The following is a 21,128-nucleotide window of genomic DNA, read 5'->3' as shown; positions in this document are numbered from 1 at the left end:
GTACAGGGGAGACTTCGATTTTTCCTTGTGGGCCCACTTACATCTCCAACAGATTCAAATCCAAACCGTCATGCCTCTCTGGCAGCCTTGCCCGGCTTACACTGCTGCCCCCTTTCTCTGGTTCTCTGCCGCTTTAGTTGAGCTCCCTCTTCTCAGACAAGGCAGCTCAGTTCCACACTTGTTCCACACCAGGCCCCCTGAGGCCTTTATTAGCCATTCACATTTGAGTAAGAATTAGCTATCAGTCCACCAGGAGAACAGGATCAAGTCAGACTCCTGGAACCTGGATGTTCATGAGCTAGGAGACATTGGGGGGAGGCCAGGAGGCCCACAGAGAGAGAGAAGCAGAAACTGCAGGGGTCCTGGACCTCAGTCACAAGCTTTATTGTCTCGAGCACGGACTCGCCACACTTCAACAATTCCACTTTGGGGAAGGGAAGGGGAGGGTGCAGGAGGGCTTGGGGAGGGGCACGGCTGAGCACGCACTGGGCAGGCGCAGATGCTCATGGGGAAAGCGCTTGCCACCTGCCAGCCCATCCCGGGGGCTCAACTCCTCTCAGAGTGGGCTTTTGGCTGTTAGTAGACTAATCAGTGCCTCCAGTGGGCAGGGCAGCTGCCTGATTTTGCTGGAAAGAGTAGTATTTGACTCTGGGTTAAGCCACTACAGCATTGCTTCTAGACCGTTGTTAATGAAACCGCATGCAAGAGCTACCGAAAGCCAACGGGGAGCGAGGAGGGGCCGATAGGACTAACTGGCTGCCCCTGGGGTGGGCTGCTTTGGGGCAAGGACGTGAAGACCACCCACCTGTACCTGGGAGCACTCAGGGGTGGCCTGGGCACCACCTGCATACCTGTCCTGGTGCAACTGGGGAACACCATGCTGGCCCATCAGGCACCCCCTCTACCCCTAGGGAGAGAGGCCCGTAAGCTGGGGGAGGTGGGGCAGGCCTCCACGGAGACGCTGCAGCGCAAGGCAACCATCTGTAGGTCTCCCGGCTCTAGAGGTGGGGCTTCAGGCAGACGCTGGCTTTCCCATCACAAACGAGGCTGGAGTAACTTGGAAGGCTTGGGGGAAGGTGGGGAGATTTTTCTTCCCCAGTCAATCCTTGGGTTCTTTTCTTGGCTACAGGAGACAGGACTTAAAATGCCCCAGGCAGACGCTTCGTACCACTGAAAGGGGACTGTTGGGCTGTGTGTTCAGATGCATGTGCATGGCCACGCCTCCCTGAAGGCTCACCCACGTGTACCTGGCTGATTCTGTGCACGAGGCTGCAGGCACATTTGTAGTGTGTGCAATCGCAGCCCTGCCAGGCCTGGGGCTCCATCCTGGAGCCCGAGGGTGAGCGTCCACGTGGTCCAAGCATGACTGACTGCAAAGGTCTCACCCACACGGCATGTGTGTATGCGTGACCCCTCAGTGTGCCAGTGCCAAGGGTCAGAAGGTGTATATGTCAGGGTCTGCATGGGTGAATCTGCCAGTGGGAGGCTGGTTTCAGAACATCAAGTCAACCCGGGGGACAGCACAGTCCTACCAGTCAAAACACACCCAAAGGGCTGGTCTGGGGCCTCCCTGTGACCTCCCTGCCCCAGCTCCAAGCCAGGTCTCTGGGGATGGGTGGGGGAAGGAAAGGGGCTTCCAGACTTTCCTAATACTGTGGCTCCTGGCCTTGGGGACCACCCTCCGGACATCAGCAGCTTGGAGCTGCGTGTGCGCTGGGGTCAGAACGAAGGGCCCACCTCCCAGCACTTTGAACCTGGGGCCTTGCTGGGCAGACGGGCCGAGGGGAACTTGTACCACTGTTTGCAAGAGGCTCAGTGTGTGGGGACAAGAAGCCCTGGAGACTGCCTTAGTCTGGAAGAGGCTGCAGAAAAGGGGGCCTCCTCCTGCCTCCAAATGACCAGACTTCTCTCCTTGGTGCCTGAAGGGGAAGCTGGGGCCCTCCTCTGGCCCCTTCCTGGGACAATGGCTCTCGGGGGTCTGAGAGGGACCCCCAGGAGAAGGAGGGGAAGAAAGGGAGTGGGGACACGCCCAGGGGCCAAGACGGTCCTCAGGGCAGCGCGTTCTGGGGAGAGGGGCCTGTTCGGATCACCCCAGCCTCCCCGAGCCAACTCCAGAAACTGCCGGGTGTCCAGGGCGTCCAGGCTGCAGGTCCTGGGGGGCCAGGCCAGGGCTGTACCGCTCTCTGTTGAAGGTCGTGCTTGAGGAAGCCTCCTGGTCCGGCAAGGGGGTCGGGGGTAGGGGATTGTCCACGGCGGTGGGTACATCATTGTTACAAACACTGTTCTCGTCTTCAAAGCGACAGTCCTGCCCCCTGCCTGGAGGGGGCGCCGCCGGGGCAGGCTGGAGGAGCTCTGGTCCAGACTGGGCCACTCCACGGTATCCCTCAGGGTCAGTGCTTGTCCTGCAGAGAGCAAGGGCTTGGTCAGCAAGGGTCTCAGGAGGCCCAGGGGCAAGGGGCAGAGGGGGTGGGGCGGGGCTGGGGGAGGAGAACTGGCTTGTGCCAGGAGTGGGAAGAACAGCACGTGCAAAGGCCCTGAGGCAGGAGCACTCTGTGCTGAGTGTTTGGGGCACAGCGAGACAGGAAGCGGGGTGGGAGTGGTTTATGGGAAGTTGAAGGGAAGAGGCAAGAGCAGGCAAGATTTACAAAGAGCTCTGAGGGCCTGTGTGGAGGCTGGATCCGAGGAAAGGAAAACTTGTGCTGAGACTCCAAGCCTCAGTTTTCACATCTGTAAACTGGGATGAACCCCGTGCGCCTTGCAGGACAAAGCCACACAAAGGTCTAGACATCAACTCCCAAGGGGCCCGGTACGGGTGGCTCCTCTGCAGACACAACCCTGACAGGTCCTGCTATAGCTTCCTGTTTCCACCCTGCTCTCAGGTCTGGTGCAGGTTCCCCACCTCCCCACATCCATCTCTCTCTGCTTCTCACCCCCAAGGCCAGGCCCTCGGCAGATGCTGTGGCCAGGGTTCTCTGGTCTCCAGGTGAGTGCCTGCAGCCATGGCCCCATCGGCTGAGCTGGAAGAACAAGCCTTCTTTCCTCCAGCCCAAGGCGCAAGGTCACACAGGGAGCCAGGGACAGAGCCTAACTGGGCTGGCACCTGGGCCCCAGGGGGGCTCTCTAACACTGTAGGCGAATGGCAGGAGCTAACTGTGGGGTGTGGGCCACCAGACACCCCCTTAATACAGAACCCAGCAAAACACATTCCCAGCAAGGGAGTCAGGCCCACGAAAGTCCTGGGAAACCAATTTTCCGCCCACAATTTTATAAAGCGTAGACTTTACAGAGACTGCTTAAAAAAGAGAGAAGATGCTACGTTTAAAATATTCAGTTGAAAAAAACCAGGAGGTGAAATTGAATATTAGAGCATGCTTTGTTGTTCAGTCGCTAAGTTGCATCTGACTCTTTGTGACCCCATGGACTGCAGCGCAACAGGCTTCCGTGTCCTTCACCATCTCCCGGAATTTGCTCAAACTCACATCCGTTGAGTTGGAGCACGCTATCTACTCCATTACATAATTTAGGGAGTTTCCTAGCGGTCAGGTGGTTAGGATTCCACCCTTCCACTGCAGGGGGCCAGGTTAGATCCCTGGTTGGAGAACCAAGATCCCAGAAGCAGTGTGGTATGGCCAAAAAGATTAAAATGAAATAATTCACGTGCTACTTTGCAACCATCACAATAAAGACAGCTCAGGCAAGATTCACAGACCGATGATGAATCCAGGGGGCATTTGAGTCAGGGACAGAGAATTCACAAGGTCTTCCAGGGTCTCCACTGAATATTCATTCAGAAAGAACCAGTAACCGTGCAGTAGGAGTCAGACAACACCTCGACCAGGTGATTAAGATTCACACATGGAATGAAGGGCAGATGGACATCACGTGCCTCAGTCATGATGCCTGGAGAAGAACATGACCTTGACCGAGTATTTCAGCCTGACTGGCAGAACCCGGCTCTAATCACCCCAAAGGACAGTCAAACCTCAAAGGAGGAATCTTCTATTAAACAAAGAGGGAGGGATTGTGTTTCAAAAATGCCAATGTCATCAAAATCCAAGCGAAATGGAGGAAATGTTCCAGATGCAAGGAGACTAAAGAAGACATAACAAGTAAATGCAACGAGCCTCATTAACCTTAGACTGGATCCTGGATTGGGGCAGGGAGACAGCCGTGAAGATACGCCAGGGTCAACTGAAGAAAACAGGTAGGGAGTATGACTGGCTGTATTAACAAATCTCATAACAGCATGACATTTGCTGAGATTGGTAACTGTACTGTGTTTATGTAAAATCACGGCCTGTTTCTCAGGGAATGCAGACTGAATATGCAATTATACTCAAATGGTTCAGAAAAATATTACATGCATATAACACACATCTACACACACGAGAACAAAAAGTAAAGCAAATGGGGCAAAATGTCAACCACGTGTTATGGGGGGAAAGAAGAGCTGATGCTCCAGGCACTATTTACTTTTAGTTTGTATCTGCATATAGGTATTTATGGGCGTCCCTGGTGGCTCAGCGGTAAAGAATCCGCCGGCAAGGCAGGAGACGAAGGTTCGATTCCTGGGTCAGGAAGATCCCCTGGAGGCGGGCATGGCAACCCACTCCAGTATTCTTGCCTGGAGAATCCCCATGGACAGAGGAGCCTGGCGGGCTACAGTCCACGGGGTCGCAAAGAGTCAGACATGACTGAGCGACTAACATCATCACTTGCATAGTTATTTATTTATTTGGCTGCACCAGGTCTTAGTTGCAGCACGAGGGATCTTAAGTCTTCATTGCAGCCTGTGGGGTTTTCTAACTGTGGCCTGTGGGATCTAGTTCCCCAACCAGGGATCCAACTGGGGCCCCCTGCAGGAGCTTGGAGTCTTTGCCACTGGACCACCAGGAAAGTCCTTCTAGGTGCTTTTTTAAAATTCTTGTAACTTTTTTGTCAATTAAAAATTATTTAGAAATAAAAAGAATGTGTAGGGACTTCTCCTTTGCCTTCCAATGCAGGAGGTACAGGTTCGATCCCTGGTCAGGAAGCTAAGATTCCACATGCCTTGGGGCCAAAAAACCAAAACAAAAAAAAAGAAGCAATACTGTAACACATTCAATAAAGACTTTACAAATGGTCCACATTAAAAAAAAAAATCTTAAAAATACAACTTTAAAAAAAGCATGTATATATGTCAACTATATGTATTAGTCACTCAGTCATGTCTGATTCTTTGCGCCCCATGGACTGTAGCCTGCCAGGCTCCTCTGTCCATGGAATTCTCCAGGCAAGAAAACTGGAGTCGGTTGCTATTTCCTTCTCCAGGGGATCTTCCCAACTGGGGATTGAACTTGGGTCTCCTGCATTGGCAGGCAGATTCTTTACTGTCTGAGCCACCAGGAATACATTTTTTTTTTTTAAGTTAATGTGTACATAGATTTACAGACATATATACACACACATAACAATCTTCGTTATTTGCAGGAGTCCTGTTCTATAGAATCAAACTGTCATGGAACCAGCAAAAACTGAACCATTGCTCTCAGTGGAAATACAAGGTTCCTGCAAATCTCTGATCTGACGTTTTCATCAATTGATCAACAGGTAACCATGTTTCATGCGCGCTTCTGTTTAAAACATTTCACTGAATATGTGTTGTTGACTCATTAATAATGAACTCAAGGCCGGCAGCACTATAACTCATGCCTGAATGCAGCTTCTCTAAAGTATTTTCTGGAAGGCACATTGCAGCCTTCCTGCACTTAGGAACTCTAGACGGCTCTTCTAGAACACAAGATGACGCTTGGGGACCATTTTAAACAGTGGAAATCACCAAGAAAAAAAGCATGAAAATGTGAGAAACGTGTCACTAAATAGACCGTGAGAAGGACACTTGTTTGCAGGATGTTTGTACAAGCACGCTGCTTTGTACAGGCTCGTTTGGGAACATGCCATGTCTCAGGCGATTACATTTTTCTCTGCTCTGCACGTGTCTGTGAATGACCACAAAAATGCTGTCAGTGTGGAATGTGGGGTTACAGATACATGTCACCAAGCAGGTGAGTTTGCAAACGGAATAGTTCGGACTGGCTGTACATGTGGACATAAACACACACACACACACACACACACGTGCATGCTTAGCAAAGTAATGTCAGCTTTGGTCATCTCTGGGTAGAAGAGCTACTGGTGAGTGTTTTTTTCTGTCCACGCTGCACAGCTTGTGGGATCTTAGTTCCCTGACCAGAGATAACACCTGTACCCCTTGCGGTGCACGTGAAGAGTGCTAACCACTGGACCACCAGGGAACGTCCAGTGTTTTCTTCCTTGTGTATTTTTGAGTTTTTTCCCCAAAGTTTCCAAATAGGTACATATTATTTTATAATAAAAGGTTTTTTGGAAAGGGGAACAAAGTTAAAAGAGCAGGATGGGAACTGAATCAAGTTTGGCTCCGCGGCCCCCCCTCTATGAGTAGCCCAAAGGCTCTTGAAAAATGTGTCTTTGTTCTTTTGCTGCCTTTTCAAAGTTTCCTCTCCAGACAAGTCAGCCTGCACGCGAGGGCCATAGGAGTGACGGAGCAAATCCCCCCGGGGACAGGGTGCCCCTTACCTCTTGTTTGTGGGCCTTGTCTTGCTGGTGGATGCCGTTTGCAGAACCAGAATTGCCGATGGCCTGTTAAGAGTCAAGGGCGAGAGGCTGAGCGAGGTGCACCAGCTAGCATTTCCCGGTTCGTCCACTAGATGGTGAGGTCTTCCCGACGGGACCATCGCAGGCTCTGAACTCTGAGCGTGCATTTGTGAGTGCTAAGTCTGCTAAGTCACTTAGTCGTGTCCGATTCTGTGCGACCCCATGGACCATAGCCTGCCAGGCTCCTCTGTCCATGGGATTTCCCAGGCAAGAATACTGAAGTGGGTTGCCATGCCCTCCTCTAGGGGATATTCCCTACCCAGGCATCGAACTTGTGTCTCTGTGTCTCCTGCATTGCAGGTGGGTTCTTTACCACCAGCACCACCTGGAAAGCCCAGAACTCTGAGCAGAGCCCATCAAAATGGGGAAATCTAGGCTCTCAGGGCAAGGCTGCATCTCCGCCCTTCGTCTGAGCTCCTCAGGATAAAGGCATGGACCCCTCGGGCTGGGACTTCCAGGGGGCAAGGCTGAGGCTCTCCCCCCAGACCTGGGGGGCACCCAGCTCACCTGGGACTTGTCGGGGCAGCTCCTCATGGCCTCCACGAGCCTCTCCACCTGCTGAGCCTGGTCCAGTGCGTCCCTCAGCGCGTCCTCCGTGCTTATCAGCTGGTGCTGCAGCCGCAGGAGCTCCGGTGCCGAGGATGAGGACGGGTCGATGAGGGAGTAGCGCCTCTGATCCGACAGGGACTTCTCTTTGTCCTGGAAGCAGCAGGAGAGAGGATGAGCATGTGTGTATGTGTGTGCGTGCGTGTGTGTGTAGAGAAGAAGAGTGTGTGTGTCTGTGCGTGCATGCATATGTGTGTGTATGCGTGTATGTGCTGCGGAAGGGTGACTTCTTCTCTGGCAGGACACTCATCTGTCCCACGTCATCTCTGGGTCAGGCCTGGGCATCACCAGGATGCCCCTCAAGCCTCCCTCCCTCACCTGAGGGTCCCTACAGAAGCATCTTTCCTGCTCCCTGCCCTGGATTCCCAGGTTCTATCAAATACTCCACGTTTTCCAAGTCTCCAAACCTAGGACCCCTCCCTCTCCTCTTTCCTTCCGGTATCCCCCGACTCCCTCCACACTGTCTTACGTGGGTCCTTCCTCTTCAGCCCTAGACCACCCATAGCCTCATCCCCTGAACCTCTCCTCAGAAACCCCCCACCGCCCTCCTCAATAGGACATTCCTTCCCTTCCCTTCCAAACGCTCTGCAGCTGACCCCGCCCACCATGGTGGAGGAGATGGAAGAAGAGGGGCCTCACAGGCGGGAGGAGAGCCCAGGACCCGCCTGCTACCACGGAGATGGGCAGACCACAAATCCTCCCTGCACTGCCCTCCTTGGGCGGGTGCTTCTAGGTCCTTCTGCTCTGCTCCGATCCTCTACCCAAACCTCCCACTCCATCCGAACCTCCCTCACTTAAGGAGGTTTCTAACCACCAAGCCCATCCCTAGTTCGCTGTGGTGCTGGGGACAGTACAGTGGGGACAGGGGAGAGGCTGGTCACGTGTAAACTTGACCAGCTTGTGGTTCATGGAGAAGGCGTGGCTCCGCCCCCTCCATGCAGCTCTCGGAAAGTCTTGGAATCAGAACTCCCAAGGCCCCACCACCCCCAGGGTCTTGGTTTCCAAGTCACACCCAAGCTCACAGCACCGTGAGGACCACAGAGGGGTCTGTAACCACTCTCTGCTGGGCAGACCTGCCAGGGCTGAAAGGCCGCAGAGCAGCTGGGCCCGGTGGTCCCCATGCCCACAATCTCGGTGCAAACAGAATAATGGACATCCCCCTCCCTTAACCCTGCAGGTCTAAGGCTGCTCCTATGGCAGCAGGCGGGTCCTGGGCTCCCCTCCTGCCTGCGAGGCCCCTCTTCTTCCATCTCCTCCACTGTGGCTGAACCCCTGTGGCTGGGCAGGTGGGCAGTGAGGGGCTTTGGAGCAGCTTCCCCTGACAGCAAACCTGTCCTCCTGGACCTAACCTGTCCACACCCTGGAGTTGACCAGGCCCAGGAACCGGCCACAGGCTAGTCTTGAATGCTGACCAATGGGGGATGGAGTGGGATGAGTCTGTCCTGTGCTACCAGCCTACCCCACCTGCACTTCTGGGGACTCCGCTCAGTCAGGCCTCTGTTCCCCTCTCGTCCCTGAGATGGATGCTTGAATCGCCACCGCAGGACCCTGAACAAGGAGCTGGCTTCTGGTTGATTACTTCCCTGGAAGGGGAGCTCACCACCTGGCAGTAGGCCACCCCATCTCTGGACTGGTCAGACTCTTAGGGAATCTTCTTTTGCACTGCATCACCCAGACAGCCACACAACCAGCCATGACGTCTACAAAACCCTGCCAGTGGTTCTAGGGGGTTTTGAACCCTCACTGTGACTTGGCAGTCCCTGGGGTGGCTCCAGAAGGTCACCAATCTCCAAGGCCTGAATAGCAGGTTGCCCCAGCCCCTCCCTGGTGTCCCCTATCCCCAGGCCGCCCCCTTCCCCACGTACCAGCCCCGTCAGCTTTTCCCGCAGGCCTCGGATGTCATCCTTGAGTTTCTGCTCCTTGATCCGCCACTCGGCCTTGTGGACCTCCCGGCTCAGGTCCCTCTCAGGCCCCGGGGAGTGGCGATTGGCCTCCAGCAGCAATACCCGCAGTTCATTCAGACTCCTGTAGGGGGCGGGGGTGGACAGAACAGCAGTCAGTCTGGGTCCCTCAGCTCTCATCCTCCACACTTAGCCAGGTGCCTGAGACTGGCCATCCCAAGGGGGATTCTGGCTACCAAGACACAGCGTCTGTGCCGGGAGGGGCCACAGAGGAAGCAGGAGGCTTGAAACCATCGGACCACAGCTGGAGAGACTAGGGTTTAGGAACCCAACAGTCAAGAGGACTCAGCCTTTCTTAGAATTTTTTTGAAGTTTTTTTTTTTAAGAGAATATATATTTGTTTAATTAAAAATAGTACAGAAGTAGAAATATAATGTATACACAAAACTTTTATAATGTTGTAAATAAATGTAACTTCCATAAAATACTTTTTATTTACTTATTTTTTAAAATATTTATATTTTTATTTGGCTGCATCAGGTCTTAGTTGTGGTGCACAGGCTTAGCTGCTGTGCGGTTTATGGGATCTTAGTTCCCCGACTAGGGATTAAACCTGTGTCCCCTGCACTGCAAGGCAGATTCTTAACCACTAGACCACCAGGTAAATCCCAATAAGATACATTTTTAAGATAATAATAAAATTAAATTAAATAAAAAATAAAGCATTTTTCCAAGAGAGCTCACGGGGCAAGACATTTTAAATACCTGATATCAAATAAGTTTTATTTCCTACGTCAACTCTTAATTAACTGGCAGCAGCTGCCTGGAATACTGTGGTGAGATTGATTCTGAGGTCACATCTGGACTTTGCAGAAAAAGAGTGCAGTGATCAATTAGCAATGTCTCCCATGGGCAGAGGCTGGGAGAAAAGGACACACCCCTTTTAAGTTCTTCCCCTTGCCAGAATCTACTTTAGAGGAGGGGAAAATTCCCTCTCTAGGTGGCCATATGTAGTTAAAAGAATAAAGTAAAAGTTTGCTGGCACTGACCCTTTCCCTTTCTTCCTTCTTCCTACTCTGAATGATGGCACCTGATGGCTGGAGCCTCAGCAGCCACCCTGCAATCATGAGGAAGAGTCTAACAGAACCCAAGAGAGCAAAGGTGTTGGCATTGGTACCTTGAGCCACTGAACCAAATGCCAGCTGTAGCTACCTCCAGATTTCTTGTTATGTGAGGAAAATAAATCTCTACTCGTTTAATCTGCCAACACATTTCTAGCTGATCTCCCACTCCCATCCTAAGTACCAAAGAAGCAAGGAGCTGCTCATGGTAGCCTACATCAACCAAGGAAGGCTTCAAGGAAGAGGAGGTGGGAGTCCTCAATAATTTTTAAGAGTTTCAAAGGGTCCCCAAGACCAAGATATTTGGGAACCACTAATCTTTCCTATGAGCACTGCTTGGAGAACTGTGTTAAGAAGGATTCTGAGGCTTCGTTGGAGCTTAGCAGCAGACAGTATGGTGATCACAGGTGATGCCAGTCATTTGTCTACACCTTCAAAAAAGACTGGGTACTATTAGCTGGTGGAGTGAGGGTCACGCTGGTCTAATCACCGCCCACGGCTTACTCACCGCTCCTTCCGGAGCAGCTCCTGGCTGATGAGGACCAGCTGGCCCGAGGCATCATGGGTCTTCCGGGACACGGCCTCCAGCTCCGCCTCTAAGCGCCGCTTCTCTTTCTGGAGGGTGTCCACCTTCTTCTCCCCCGACCTGCACTTGCTCTCCAGTGCTGAGGCCAGCCAGCAGGGCAAGAAGGGAGAGGGTTGGGATCGCCAAGGAAACCTGTCCCACCCAGGGGCCAAGGCCCGGGCAGGCAGCAGGCTTTCCTGGGGAGAGGGGGGTGTTAACAGGGACACACACCACTGAGCGGACCTCCCTTGTCCTGCAGGGCCAGGCAGCAAGGGGCCGAGAAGAGCTACTTAGGAAAAGCAGACCATGGCCCCCACACAGCAGCCGGGCCCTCTGGTGTCAGGAAAGCAGTCCAGCCTTCGAGAGACAGGGGTGTTTACAATGTTGCCTGGATGAGGGAAATCTACAACTTCACCTTGGCCCCGGAGGAACCTGAGGTCAACTGACCTTTGTCAGGACCCATTAAGCCACGTGAACATGATGGGGAGTGGAGAGAAGGGGGGGTGAGAACCGTTTCCCAGGATGGGGGCCGGCTCACGGGCACCACCACGGGCATTCTGGTGGACAAGAAGCACGGCCAGTTCGTCACCAAGTCACAGATTCCAGGCCCCCTCCCAATCCCCCCGCCCCACCAGGCTACCCTCTGGCTTCATCCCCATTTCCCCTGGGCCTTGACTTTTGCTGCAGCCAAAGTCCTTCCCCTCCCAATTCTGAAGTCCTGGTATTTCTTCCAGGGGCTGGTGCCCAAATACTATACCAAAAGGCAGAGAGATTGAAACCCAGGGGTCTTCAAGCCCAGAAAGAGATAAGTTGTGATGCGATTGCAGAACACAGGGCACAGAGGCCTGGCTCTGGGGAGAGAAGGTGGCTGGGGTCCCCCATTTGTTTTTTGTGTCTGTGCCATTCGGCCTATGGGATCTTAGTTCCCCCACCATGGATCAAACTACTGACCCCTGCATTGGAAGCGCAGAGTCCTAACCACCAAACCACCAGGGAAGTCCCTGGGGTCCCCACTTATATTACAGATGAAGTGTGGGCTACCATGCCCCCCTCACCGCTGCCCAGGTGGAAGTCCAGTGCAGGCCACCTGGGCCAGGCTGACTTCTCCTCAAGGCAGAGTGGGGAAGGGCACCCTGACCAGCGTCATCTCCCCCTCCCCCGCTGGACTGGCACGTGGTCCAATGAGAGCCCCCGCATCTGCCCGGAAGGAGGGAGACTTACCACTTACTTGGGCCCTGAGCATCTCGGTCTGAGATGTTAAGGCTGTCACCTCTTTGTCCCTTTTGTTCAGCTTGTCCTGCAGGCCTGGGGAGAAGGGAGAGATGAGGGGCCATCAGTACCCCAGAGCTAACAATGCAATCTGGTGGACGAGGGGCTGGCCCTCCCATCCGAACCCTAAAATGACATCACATTTGGCTTCCAGAGTCTAAGTTCTTTCTCAAGACAATCGACCTTCTGGGTGAAGTGAAAGTTGCTCAGTTGTGTCCAGCTCTTTCCAACTGCATGGACTATACAGTCCATGGAATTCTCTAGGCCAGAATACTGGAGTGCGTAGCCTTTCCCTTCTCCAGGGGATCTTCCCAACCCCGGGATCTAACCCAGGTCTCCTGCATTGCAGGCAGATTCTTTACCAGCTGAGCCACAAGGGAAGCCTGGGTAACCCACCCTGAAGAAGAGATGCCAGTGTTGTATGGTCTTGAGCAACTTAACTCTCAGACTCTCAGCTTCCTCAAGTGAAAAATGGGGCTAATAAAGGTGCTCATGTCACCTGGCCACATGCATTCAATACTGGATAGCCCAGGACAGTCATGAAAAAGATGCAAGCAAAGTTCTAGAAATGTGTTAACTTTCTGTACGTTAATTTATAAATTCAATGTGAAGCCAGTAAAAATGTCAGCCAGACTGTAATTTTTGTGAACCAGATAAGCTAATTCTAAAATCACTTGGAAAAAAAAAATTTTTAATAAGTAAATAAAAATTTTTAAAAAGGAAAAATATTTAAATAAAAATAAACAAAGTCACTTGGAAAAATAAGCAAGATCAGCCAAGAGAATTTGGCAAAAAAAAAAAAACTTCTTCAAAGAATTAAACACACAATTACCATGGGTGTGTGTGCTCAGTTGCTGAGTCATGTCCGACTCTTTGCGACCCCATGGACAGTAGCCCACCAGGCTCCTGTGTTCATGCAATTTTCTAGGCAAGAATACTGGAGCGGGTTGCCATTCCCTTCTCCAGGGGATCTTCCCGCTCTAAGGATCGAACCTGAGTCTCCTGCGTTAGCAGGCAGATTCTTTACCACTGCGCCACCAGGGAAGCCTGCAATTACTATACAATTTAACAATTCCCCTCCCGAGTATATACCCTCAAAGAGCTGAAAACAGGAGCTCGAGAAGTATCCCCACATGCACTCTTACAGCAACACTGTTCACAGTGGCTGAAAGGTGGAAGCCACCCAGCTGTGCATTGACAGGTGAACGGGTAACAAAACTGGGCGTATGCATACGATGGCCTTTGGTCCCACATGGGAATGAAGCACTGACGCGTGCTATAATGTGGATGAACCTTGAATATATTATGCAAAGTGAATAAGCCAGACATAAAAGGCCACATGTTATATGATGCTATCTATATGAAATATCCAGAAGAGGCAAATCCATAGAGACAGACAGCAGATTAGCACTTGTCAGCAGCTGCAATGAGGGGAACATAAGAGAATGACTGATAATGCATACGGGGCTTGCTCTTGGAGTGATGAAAAAGTTTTGGAACTAGACAGAAGAGATGATTGCACAACACTCTAAATATATCAAAGCCCCTGAATGGTTTGCTTTAAAATGGTTGATTTTACTTAAATTATGTCTCAATTAAAAAAAAAAAACGGTGGGGGGGGGGGGACTTCCCTAGTTGTCCAGTGGCCAAGACTCCATGCTCCCAAGGCAGGACACCTGGGGTTCAACGCCTGGTCAGGGAATTAGATCCCATATGCTGCAACCAAGATCCAGCAAAGCCAAATAAATAAAAAAAGAACGGGCGAGAGAATTTTGAAAAAAACAGAGCCAAAGACCAGCCTTGCCAATAACTGAAATATAAATGAAGCTTCAAAACACTGTTAAAGTGGTACATGAACAGACAGATTGGTCATTGGAAAGGAAAAAAAAAAATCTAGAGTCAATTACCTGATGGAATTTAAAGACAGTAAGTTTGGTTCATTCAAATCAGTGGAGACAGGGAGATGAGTTTTTCAAAAACGGTGCTGGGTTAAGTGGGCACTCTTGGGGAAAAAAATAAAAGTGGATCCTTACCTCACACCTGGAGTAAGAATTCTACATGAATCAGAGATTTACACAGAAAAAAAAATAAACCCAAGATCCCAAAAACAAAGATTGATTTTTAAAAATCTGCATGGCAAGGGACTTTCCCTGGTGGTCCAATGGTTAAGACTTTGCCTTCCAATGCAGGGCACGTGGGTTCGATGCCTGGTTGGGGAGCTATACTGTAAAACTTTTAAAATGGTCCACATCAAAAAATATCTTGAAAAAAAGAAAAATAACACCACCACACAGACAATCAAGTTCTCAATAAACAGCCTTTGCCCTCCTCCCATGGTGGGTGAGTGTTTGGTGCACACAGCAGGCGGCTCTTGCATGTGTGTGCTAAGTCACTTTAGTCATGTCCAACTCTGTGATTCTATGACTGTAGCCCGCCAGGCTCCTCTGTCCATGGGATTGTGCAGGTAAGAATACTGGAGTGGGTTGACATCCCCTCCTCCAGCCCATCTTCCTGACCCGGGGATTGAACCCGTGTCTCTTATGTTTCCTGCACTGGATGGTGGATTCTTTACCACTAGTGCCACCTGGGAAGCCCAGGCAGCTTTCACCAAACACCAGATGACGCAAAACAAAGTCGAACCGAGCTTGGAGGCAAAACCCACCAGCCTTTCCCCAAAGCCCCACATCCCACCAGGCCCAGTGGCCACTCACCCTCCACAGTCTCCTTCATCCTGATCTTCTCCCCTGAAATGTCGTTGGACTCAATCATCTGAAAGGAGAGCCCTGTAAGGGGGATGCTCGCCTCCCCGTCTCAGCCCCCAGCCCCAGCCAGCGCATGTCTCCCCAGTTCAAGGAGACTTTCATGGACTTGCTGTAGCAGGGGGCACAGATGTTCTAGGTCTGGCTTCCCTGACAAGAGGACCCCCGCTCTGCTCCCAGGGACCCCCAGGGCTGCCTACACAGCATCCATGTGATCACTGCCTGTCCTTTCCTGTTTGCAAATGTCTATCATATTAAACAGATGTCTCCTTCCTGGGGATGCCTACAGAGATGGGTCCTGGGACTGTTTCCACCATTATCCAGAGGCAAGACTTCCAGCCTCGGTTTCCCATCCATAAAACAAGAATCGACTGCCATGGGGCAGCGCATGCAGAGCACGCCTAGACAGCTCCCAGAGGGACTTCAAGAAACGCTACTTTCTTTCTCTGTGTGCGTGCACGCGTGCTAAGTCATTTCAGTCGTGTCTGACTCTGCGCGACCCTATGGACTGTAGCCCGCCAGGCTCCTCCCTCCATGGGATTCTCCAGGCAAGAATACTGGAGTGGGCTGCCATGCCCTACTCCAGGGGATCTAACACTTCCTTTAAAAAACAAACCCAGAAGCAAAGAAGCAAAAAAATCAACTAAGAAAAAAAAAAAAATCTGTGTGGCAAACATCAACAGGCTCCTTGCTGCTTCTTGGCAGAAATTTCTGGCTTCCTGCACAAGCGAAGCTGGCCGTCCCCTGAGCCTGCAGTTTGCCAGACCCTAGCACTGCATATCAGGGCAGCGCAGAGTTGAGCAGGCAGTCACCTCCATCCGCCTGCCCCTCATACCTCCGCTCATACATCCCCAGCCCTACTTCAGCCAGTCTGTTGTGATTAACAAAGCCCCCTAGGTCTTTATTTATACACATTGCAGGAAAAACGAGGCACAGGTTAAACTTTTTTTAAAAATTCCCATTCTTACACATGAAAACAAAAATCAAGTTGTCCTTGAACTTAAACCTTTGAATCTGGAGGGCATGTGGGTCCAGACCAAGGTCCCACGTGTGTGGAAATCAGTGGGCGTTTCTAAGGTCACCACCCATTCCCTGGGGTGAGGTCTGTGACAGAGGGGCAGCAAGGCCATCCTGTGGAACCACAGCAACTCCCAACCTCCCTGCTAAGGGAGTCCAGGTCCTGGGGCCCCAAGCCTGACCCTCCTGCCCTGAGCAGCCAACCAGGCCGTGTGCACACAGCTAACCTGGGGCTCTTCTTCTCCCCTCTGCCCAGCATCCTGGGAGGGCATTTGCTAACAGGGGCCCCCGCCTGGGAGAAGGGGGCAGATGGCTGGTGCGGTGGGGCCTTAAGGCATGACACAGGCAGGCCTTTTACAAAAAAGGCACCCCCTGTATGGAGAACTTCTGAATGCTGGTTGCTCAAACACTGAATTCTGGATTAAATGTACAAGGGGAACCAGAAGCTCAAGAACCACTGGGGCTGATAACAAGGCAACCATCTTGGGATTTCCCTGGTGGTCCAGTGGTTAGGACCCCAAGCTTCTACTGCAGGGGCCCGGGGTTCAATCTCTGGTCGGGTAGCTAAGATCCTACAAGCCTCGAGATAGGGGGCAGAGAGTGGGGGGAGGCAACGATTTTGCTGCAAATTGTCCCTTCATATAAGACTTTGTCATTCCGGGTACTTCTCTGGCCCTTAGGCAGTGGGGTTCAACAGGAACTCTGCCACTGATGGGCAAGAAACTCCGGGAAAGCTACTCCGCCTTGGAATCTGGGTTTGCTCATCTATGAAATGGAGCCAATATGGACCCCAAGGGAATCCAGGTGAGATGGGGCATCCTAGGGCCTGCACCGGGTGTGGTGCCCAGATCCACTCACGAGGCCCTTCCTGGCCCACGGGAGCACCTGTTCTTGACACCTGGGGTCCCAGCCTCCCCATTGTGCTCAGCTGGGACTTCTAGATTTGCAGCAAAGCTGATACGGGGGGCAGCAGTCTCCCCAGAGTCACAGCCCTCTGGCCTTGCAGAGCCCACTCCCGGGACCACTCCCCTACCCTACCGCTCCACTTGGGAAAGTGGCTGCCAGACTGTTGTTCCGTCTTGTTGGGACTGGCAAATAGGGGGCCACCCTCAGGTCCCCGAGGTCGGCGCTCGGGTCAGAAATGGGACTCTCTTACCCCTGCCCAGGGGTGGGCAGGGTTTGCCTTCCACATCTCTGCCAGCCCAGTGCTGGAGCTCCTGGTACCAACACCTTGAGGAGGCCTGGGAGCCTGCACGGTGGGACGTGCCTACCAGCTGGGGAGAAGGCTGCTGCCCAGGGACACTCCTTTCCAGGCTGGCCTGTGGGGACCCAGCCAGGTCTGCTCAGACTGCTTGGGGGCCCCACGGTCACTCAGACCTGCTGCCCTTCTGAGAGAGGGGCCAGGGGCTCCTCCTCTGAGCCAGGTGCCCTGTGATCTCAGACTGGTATGCTCCAGGTGGGGCGGGCAACGGGGACGCTTCCCTGGGCTGCAAATAAAAAGGTCAACAGACGCCGGAACCCTCCCCCAGCAGGGCCCTTGAGCCCGGGGCTGCTTGCCGCCCCATGGGCAGGAGGGGCGGCGGCCACCTACATGGGTGTGTTGGGCCGAACACAGGGACTCGACGGCCTGGAGTCTGTTTTCGGTGACCAGAAGCTTCTCCCGCAGCTTCTCGGCCTCCTGCTTGCTCTGGGCTTCGGAGCGCTGCAGCAGCTCATAGTCCAGCATCTTCTTCTCGGCCAGGGAGATCTGCTCCTTGAGGAACTCGATGGCCTGCGCCTGGCCCTGGTACTCCACGTCCAGCTTCTCCAGCTCGCGCACGCGCAGCTCGGCGTCGCGGCATTGGTCCTGGGCCTCCTGCAGCTCCAGCCGGTGCTGGCTGGCCTGCACCTCCAGCTGGGCACACCAGTGCTGCTGCATGGCAGCCAGCTCCTCCTGGGCCTCCTGCAGCTTCTGCCGCAGGCCCTCCTTCTCCTTCACGTGCACGGCTGTCTCAATGTCATGCTTGGCCCTCAGGTTGCCCAGCTCCAGCTGGTGCTCCATCTTGATGCCCTCCATCACAGCCTTCAGCTCCCCAATCTCCTTCTGCTGGGCGCCGGGGCCCGAGTTCAGGGTGGCCTTGAGATCCTCCAGGGACTTCTGGTGGTCCGAGGCCAGCGAGTCCAGCTTGGACTTCCAGTTGTCCATGAGGCCCATGTTCTCGCTGGTGGCCTGCTGGACCTTGGCCTTCAGGTCCACCACCTCCTGCGCGTACTTTTCGTTGGCCGCCCGCAGCTTGTCCACCTCCGCCTGGTAGGCCCTCAGCGCCTTCTCATACTTGTCCCTCAGCAGGCCGCTCTCCCGCTGGCGCTCCTTGCTGGCCGACAACAGTCGCTCTCGCAGCCGCAGGGTCTCGGCGGCCTCAGGGTGGTCAGCGGGTGGTGGGCCCGAGAGGAGCAGGCACTGCTGCAGCTCCTCGATCTCCTCGCGACGCAGGCTGAGTTCCTCCTCCAGCTGCAGCACCCGCGACTTCTCGGCCACCGTGGTCAGCTACCGGGAGAGAGGGAGACCGGGGTCAGTGGGCCGCAGGTGCGGGGGCAGGGGGGCACAGGAGGACACGACAGGGGAAGGTCACGGGAAGGACACCCCATCCCATCTGAGCACCGCCCCCTGCCTTGGGCCCCAGTGATTCGGGAACTCAATGGTCCCCGCTGCCCTAGCTGGCTTGTGACAAATCCGTGGTTAAAAGAAACCATCTGGGGGCTTCCCTGGTGGGTCCAGAGGTTGACTCCACACCCCAATGCTAGAGGTGCGGGTTCAGTCCCTGAAGGGGGAGCTAAGATCCGCGTGCTGCGTGGTGCAGCCAAAAATAAATAAATAAAGCAACCAAGGAAGAAAATGGTTGGATGGCATCGTCGACTCACTGAACGTGAGTCTGAGCAAACTCCAGGAGACAGTGAAGGACAGGGAAGCCTGGCGTGCTGCAGTCCACGGGGTCGCAAAGAGGCGGACATGACTGAGTGACTGAACAACAAAGAGGGGGAGAAAAAAAAGGAAACCGTCTATTTGAGGTTATGGTTTTCTTCAAGTTTAAATTATTTTTAAAGGGTGGACATGACAGAGGGGATTTTGCACTATCTTGCTCTAGAAAAGTCTCAGCTAGACTGAGTGGATTCACAGAGAGGCTGTTTGGAGGGGGTGGCCAAAGAAGGGTCTGCCATTTTAATGCCTAACGCAGAAAAAAATAAATAAATAAGGCCCAGACCCATCTTCTAATGGAAAACTCTGAGATCAGAGGCTCCACCTGCCCAAATCCACTTTGATCAAGTCGGTGGTCAGGGATTGCAAAATAATACACTTGAGAGTTTTAAATCTTTTATAAGCTTAGGGAATTTGTTTCTGCAGGTGATCTCTAGTTCAATAAACATGTTTTTGGTTTTTTAAGTTGAGTTGAACCCTTCCTAGAGGAAGATGCCTCAGTGTGGAGGGCTTTAGCCTGTCAACTGTTTCTGCAAGCAGCCGCTGTGTACACACGTGTGTACTGCACACGCAGTCACCTGGCAACGGCCAGCGTGTGGACAGGGACCGTGTGCATCTGCAGACACCCACAGGCACACGCACACTCACTCGTGTGCAGAGGCCAACCTGCAGAAACCGGTGGTCACTCACCCCACACCCACACACTGTGCACAGTGGTTTTCGTCAATCACTGCCGGCTGTCTGTTTAACTCTATCACCAGGGGCCCTGCAGCTGGGCTGGCCAGCTGTTTGGAGGTGGACCTGCATAGGAGGCCGGCCCCTGGCATGCATGGTGGGCAGGGAGGGGCCAGTAGGGTCTACAGACTGGATTCAGACCATGCCCTAGGACTCCGGGGGGACTTCACTCCCACACAGAGCTTTCCCTGACCTAGGAACCACTCAGACCCTAGGGCTGACGGAGAATCATATGCCCTGGGGATCCCCTACTCCCTCAAAGTCCCAACACTCCTTCAGCCCCAGGTCCTTCAGGCTGGCCCTTCGTGCCACCCTATTGAAGACCTTGGATCCCCAGTCTCCTGACCTCTGCCTTCCCCAGCCTGGGGAGAAGGGAGGGGTGGATGGGTCCTCCACACAAGGGGCAGAATGTTCCCAAGAGCCCCCAGTTGCTGAACACGACAGAGCATTGTCTGGGCAAGGCATGGGTGGGGCGGTGGGAGAGACTCTCACAGGACCTTCCCCAGGCAATAGGACCACGAGCTGGGGCCCAAAGTCCCGGAGAACAAGACCTCCCCCTCCTCCAACCAGCATCACACGGCGGAGGAGCGCAGAAGCACGTTCCTAAACCGGCACTGCCCTCCTAGAAGGGATGCAAAAGGGAGAAACAAAAACCCAACAAAACTGGGAGAAGAGCAGCCAGAGAGAGAGAAAATAATAAAACGGGGACGCTGACAGGGGCGTTGGCGGGCCGAGGCGCTGGCAGCGGCGGTTACCCGGTTGTCGGCTAGTTCTCGGAGCAGCCGCTCGGCCTGCGCTTTCTCCAGTAGCAGGTTTTGCTCCAGCTCCCCGATGCGTGCGTGCTCCAGCTGCGTCTGGGTCTGTCCACCCAGGGCGGGTGGCGAGGTGGGGACAGGAGAGAGGAGCACAGGCGAGAGGAAGCCGGAGAAAGAGAGAAAAAAAGAGAGAGAGAGAAGCAGGTCATCTTCTGTGCGCAAGACAGGAGAACAGGTGGAAGGAAGAGAGGAGGTCTGGGGAGGTGCCCGCCCCTCGCTGCCAGATCTGTTTAAGGGCGGAGGACAGGCTGCAGCAACCTTGCCCAAGCTGGCCGCTGGATGGGGCGACCACGGGCACCCGGGTCCCTTCTGTCACCCCCCACGTGGCCCTTCCTTTCGCAGCTCCTGGGGAAGAGCCCCGGCCTACTGCCCACCTCGCATCAGGGAGCCGAGCCCGTTTCTCACTTTAGGCACAGAAACCGGCGCCCAGGAAACCCCAGGATGGATGGATGAGTAAACGACCCCAGGACTCCTGGTCCCCAGGCCTGTCCTGAAGGTTGAACCAACTGAAAGGAAGGATTTCAAATACACCCACACCATCATGATTTCCCCCCGGCCAGCCTCCTAAGTGGAGGCCGGGCTGTGTCTCCCATCGCCCTGCCCTGAACCCGGCCCCAGTGGTGCCCACTCCCCGGGGCCCCCCGCCGCGGACGCCTGGTCTCCCGAAAGCACAAGGGTGCTTTTGTCCCAGCTTCACAACACCCGCTTCACA

At 53.6% G+C, this 21,128-nt stretch overlaps 1 protein-coding gene across 2 annotated transcripts in view; it reads right to left on the bottom strand.

The window, feature by feature from the left end:
- Nucleotides 1-360: 360 nt before the first annotated feature.
- CLIP2 (CAP-Gly domain containing linker protein 2) overlaps nt 361-21,128 on the bottom strand; it is a 75,524-nt gene continuing 54,756 nt past the window's right edge. Inside the window, exons 9-17 of one of the 2 annotated variants that reach the window (XM_025275615.3) lie at nt 20,357-20,461; nt 17,502-18,437; nt 14,846-14,903; nt 12,087-12,170; nt 10,809-10,965; nt 9,144-9,303; nt 7,180-7,371; nt 6,595-6,657; nt 361-2,402 (exon numbers count right to left, since the gene is read on the bottom strand). In XM_025275615.3, the coding sequence (XP_025131400.3) occupies nt 2,391-2,402; nt 6,595-6,657; nt 7,180-7,371; nt 9,144-9,303; nt 10,809-10,965; nt 12,087-12,170; nt 14,846-14,903; nt 17,502-18,437; nt 20,357-20,461 (1,767 nt within the window). In that variant the 3' untranslated portion in view covers nt 361-2,390. The remainder of the gene's footprint in view (nt 2,403-6,594; nt 6,658-7,179; nt 7,372-9,143; nt 9,304-10,808; nt 10,966-12,086; nt 12,171-14,845; nt 14,904-17,501; nt 18,438-20,356; nt 20,462-21,128) is intronic. The other variant, XM_044936330.2, reaches the window with a different exon arrangement.

The sequence above is a fragment of the Bubalus bubalis genome, chromosome 24 (assembly GCF_019923935.1).
Source record: "Bubalus bubalis isolate 160015118507 breed Murrah chromosome 24, NDDB_SH_1, whole genome shotgun sequence".
NCBI classification, from domain to species: domain Eukaryota; kingdom Metazoa; phylum Chordata; class Mammalia; order Artiodactyla; family Bovidae; genus Bubalus; species Bubalus bubalis.
Note: the sequence above shows the minus strand (reverse complement) of the source record. Positions and strands in the feature narration are given on the sequence as shown.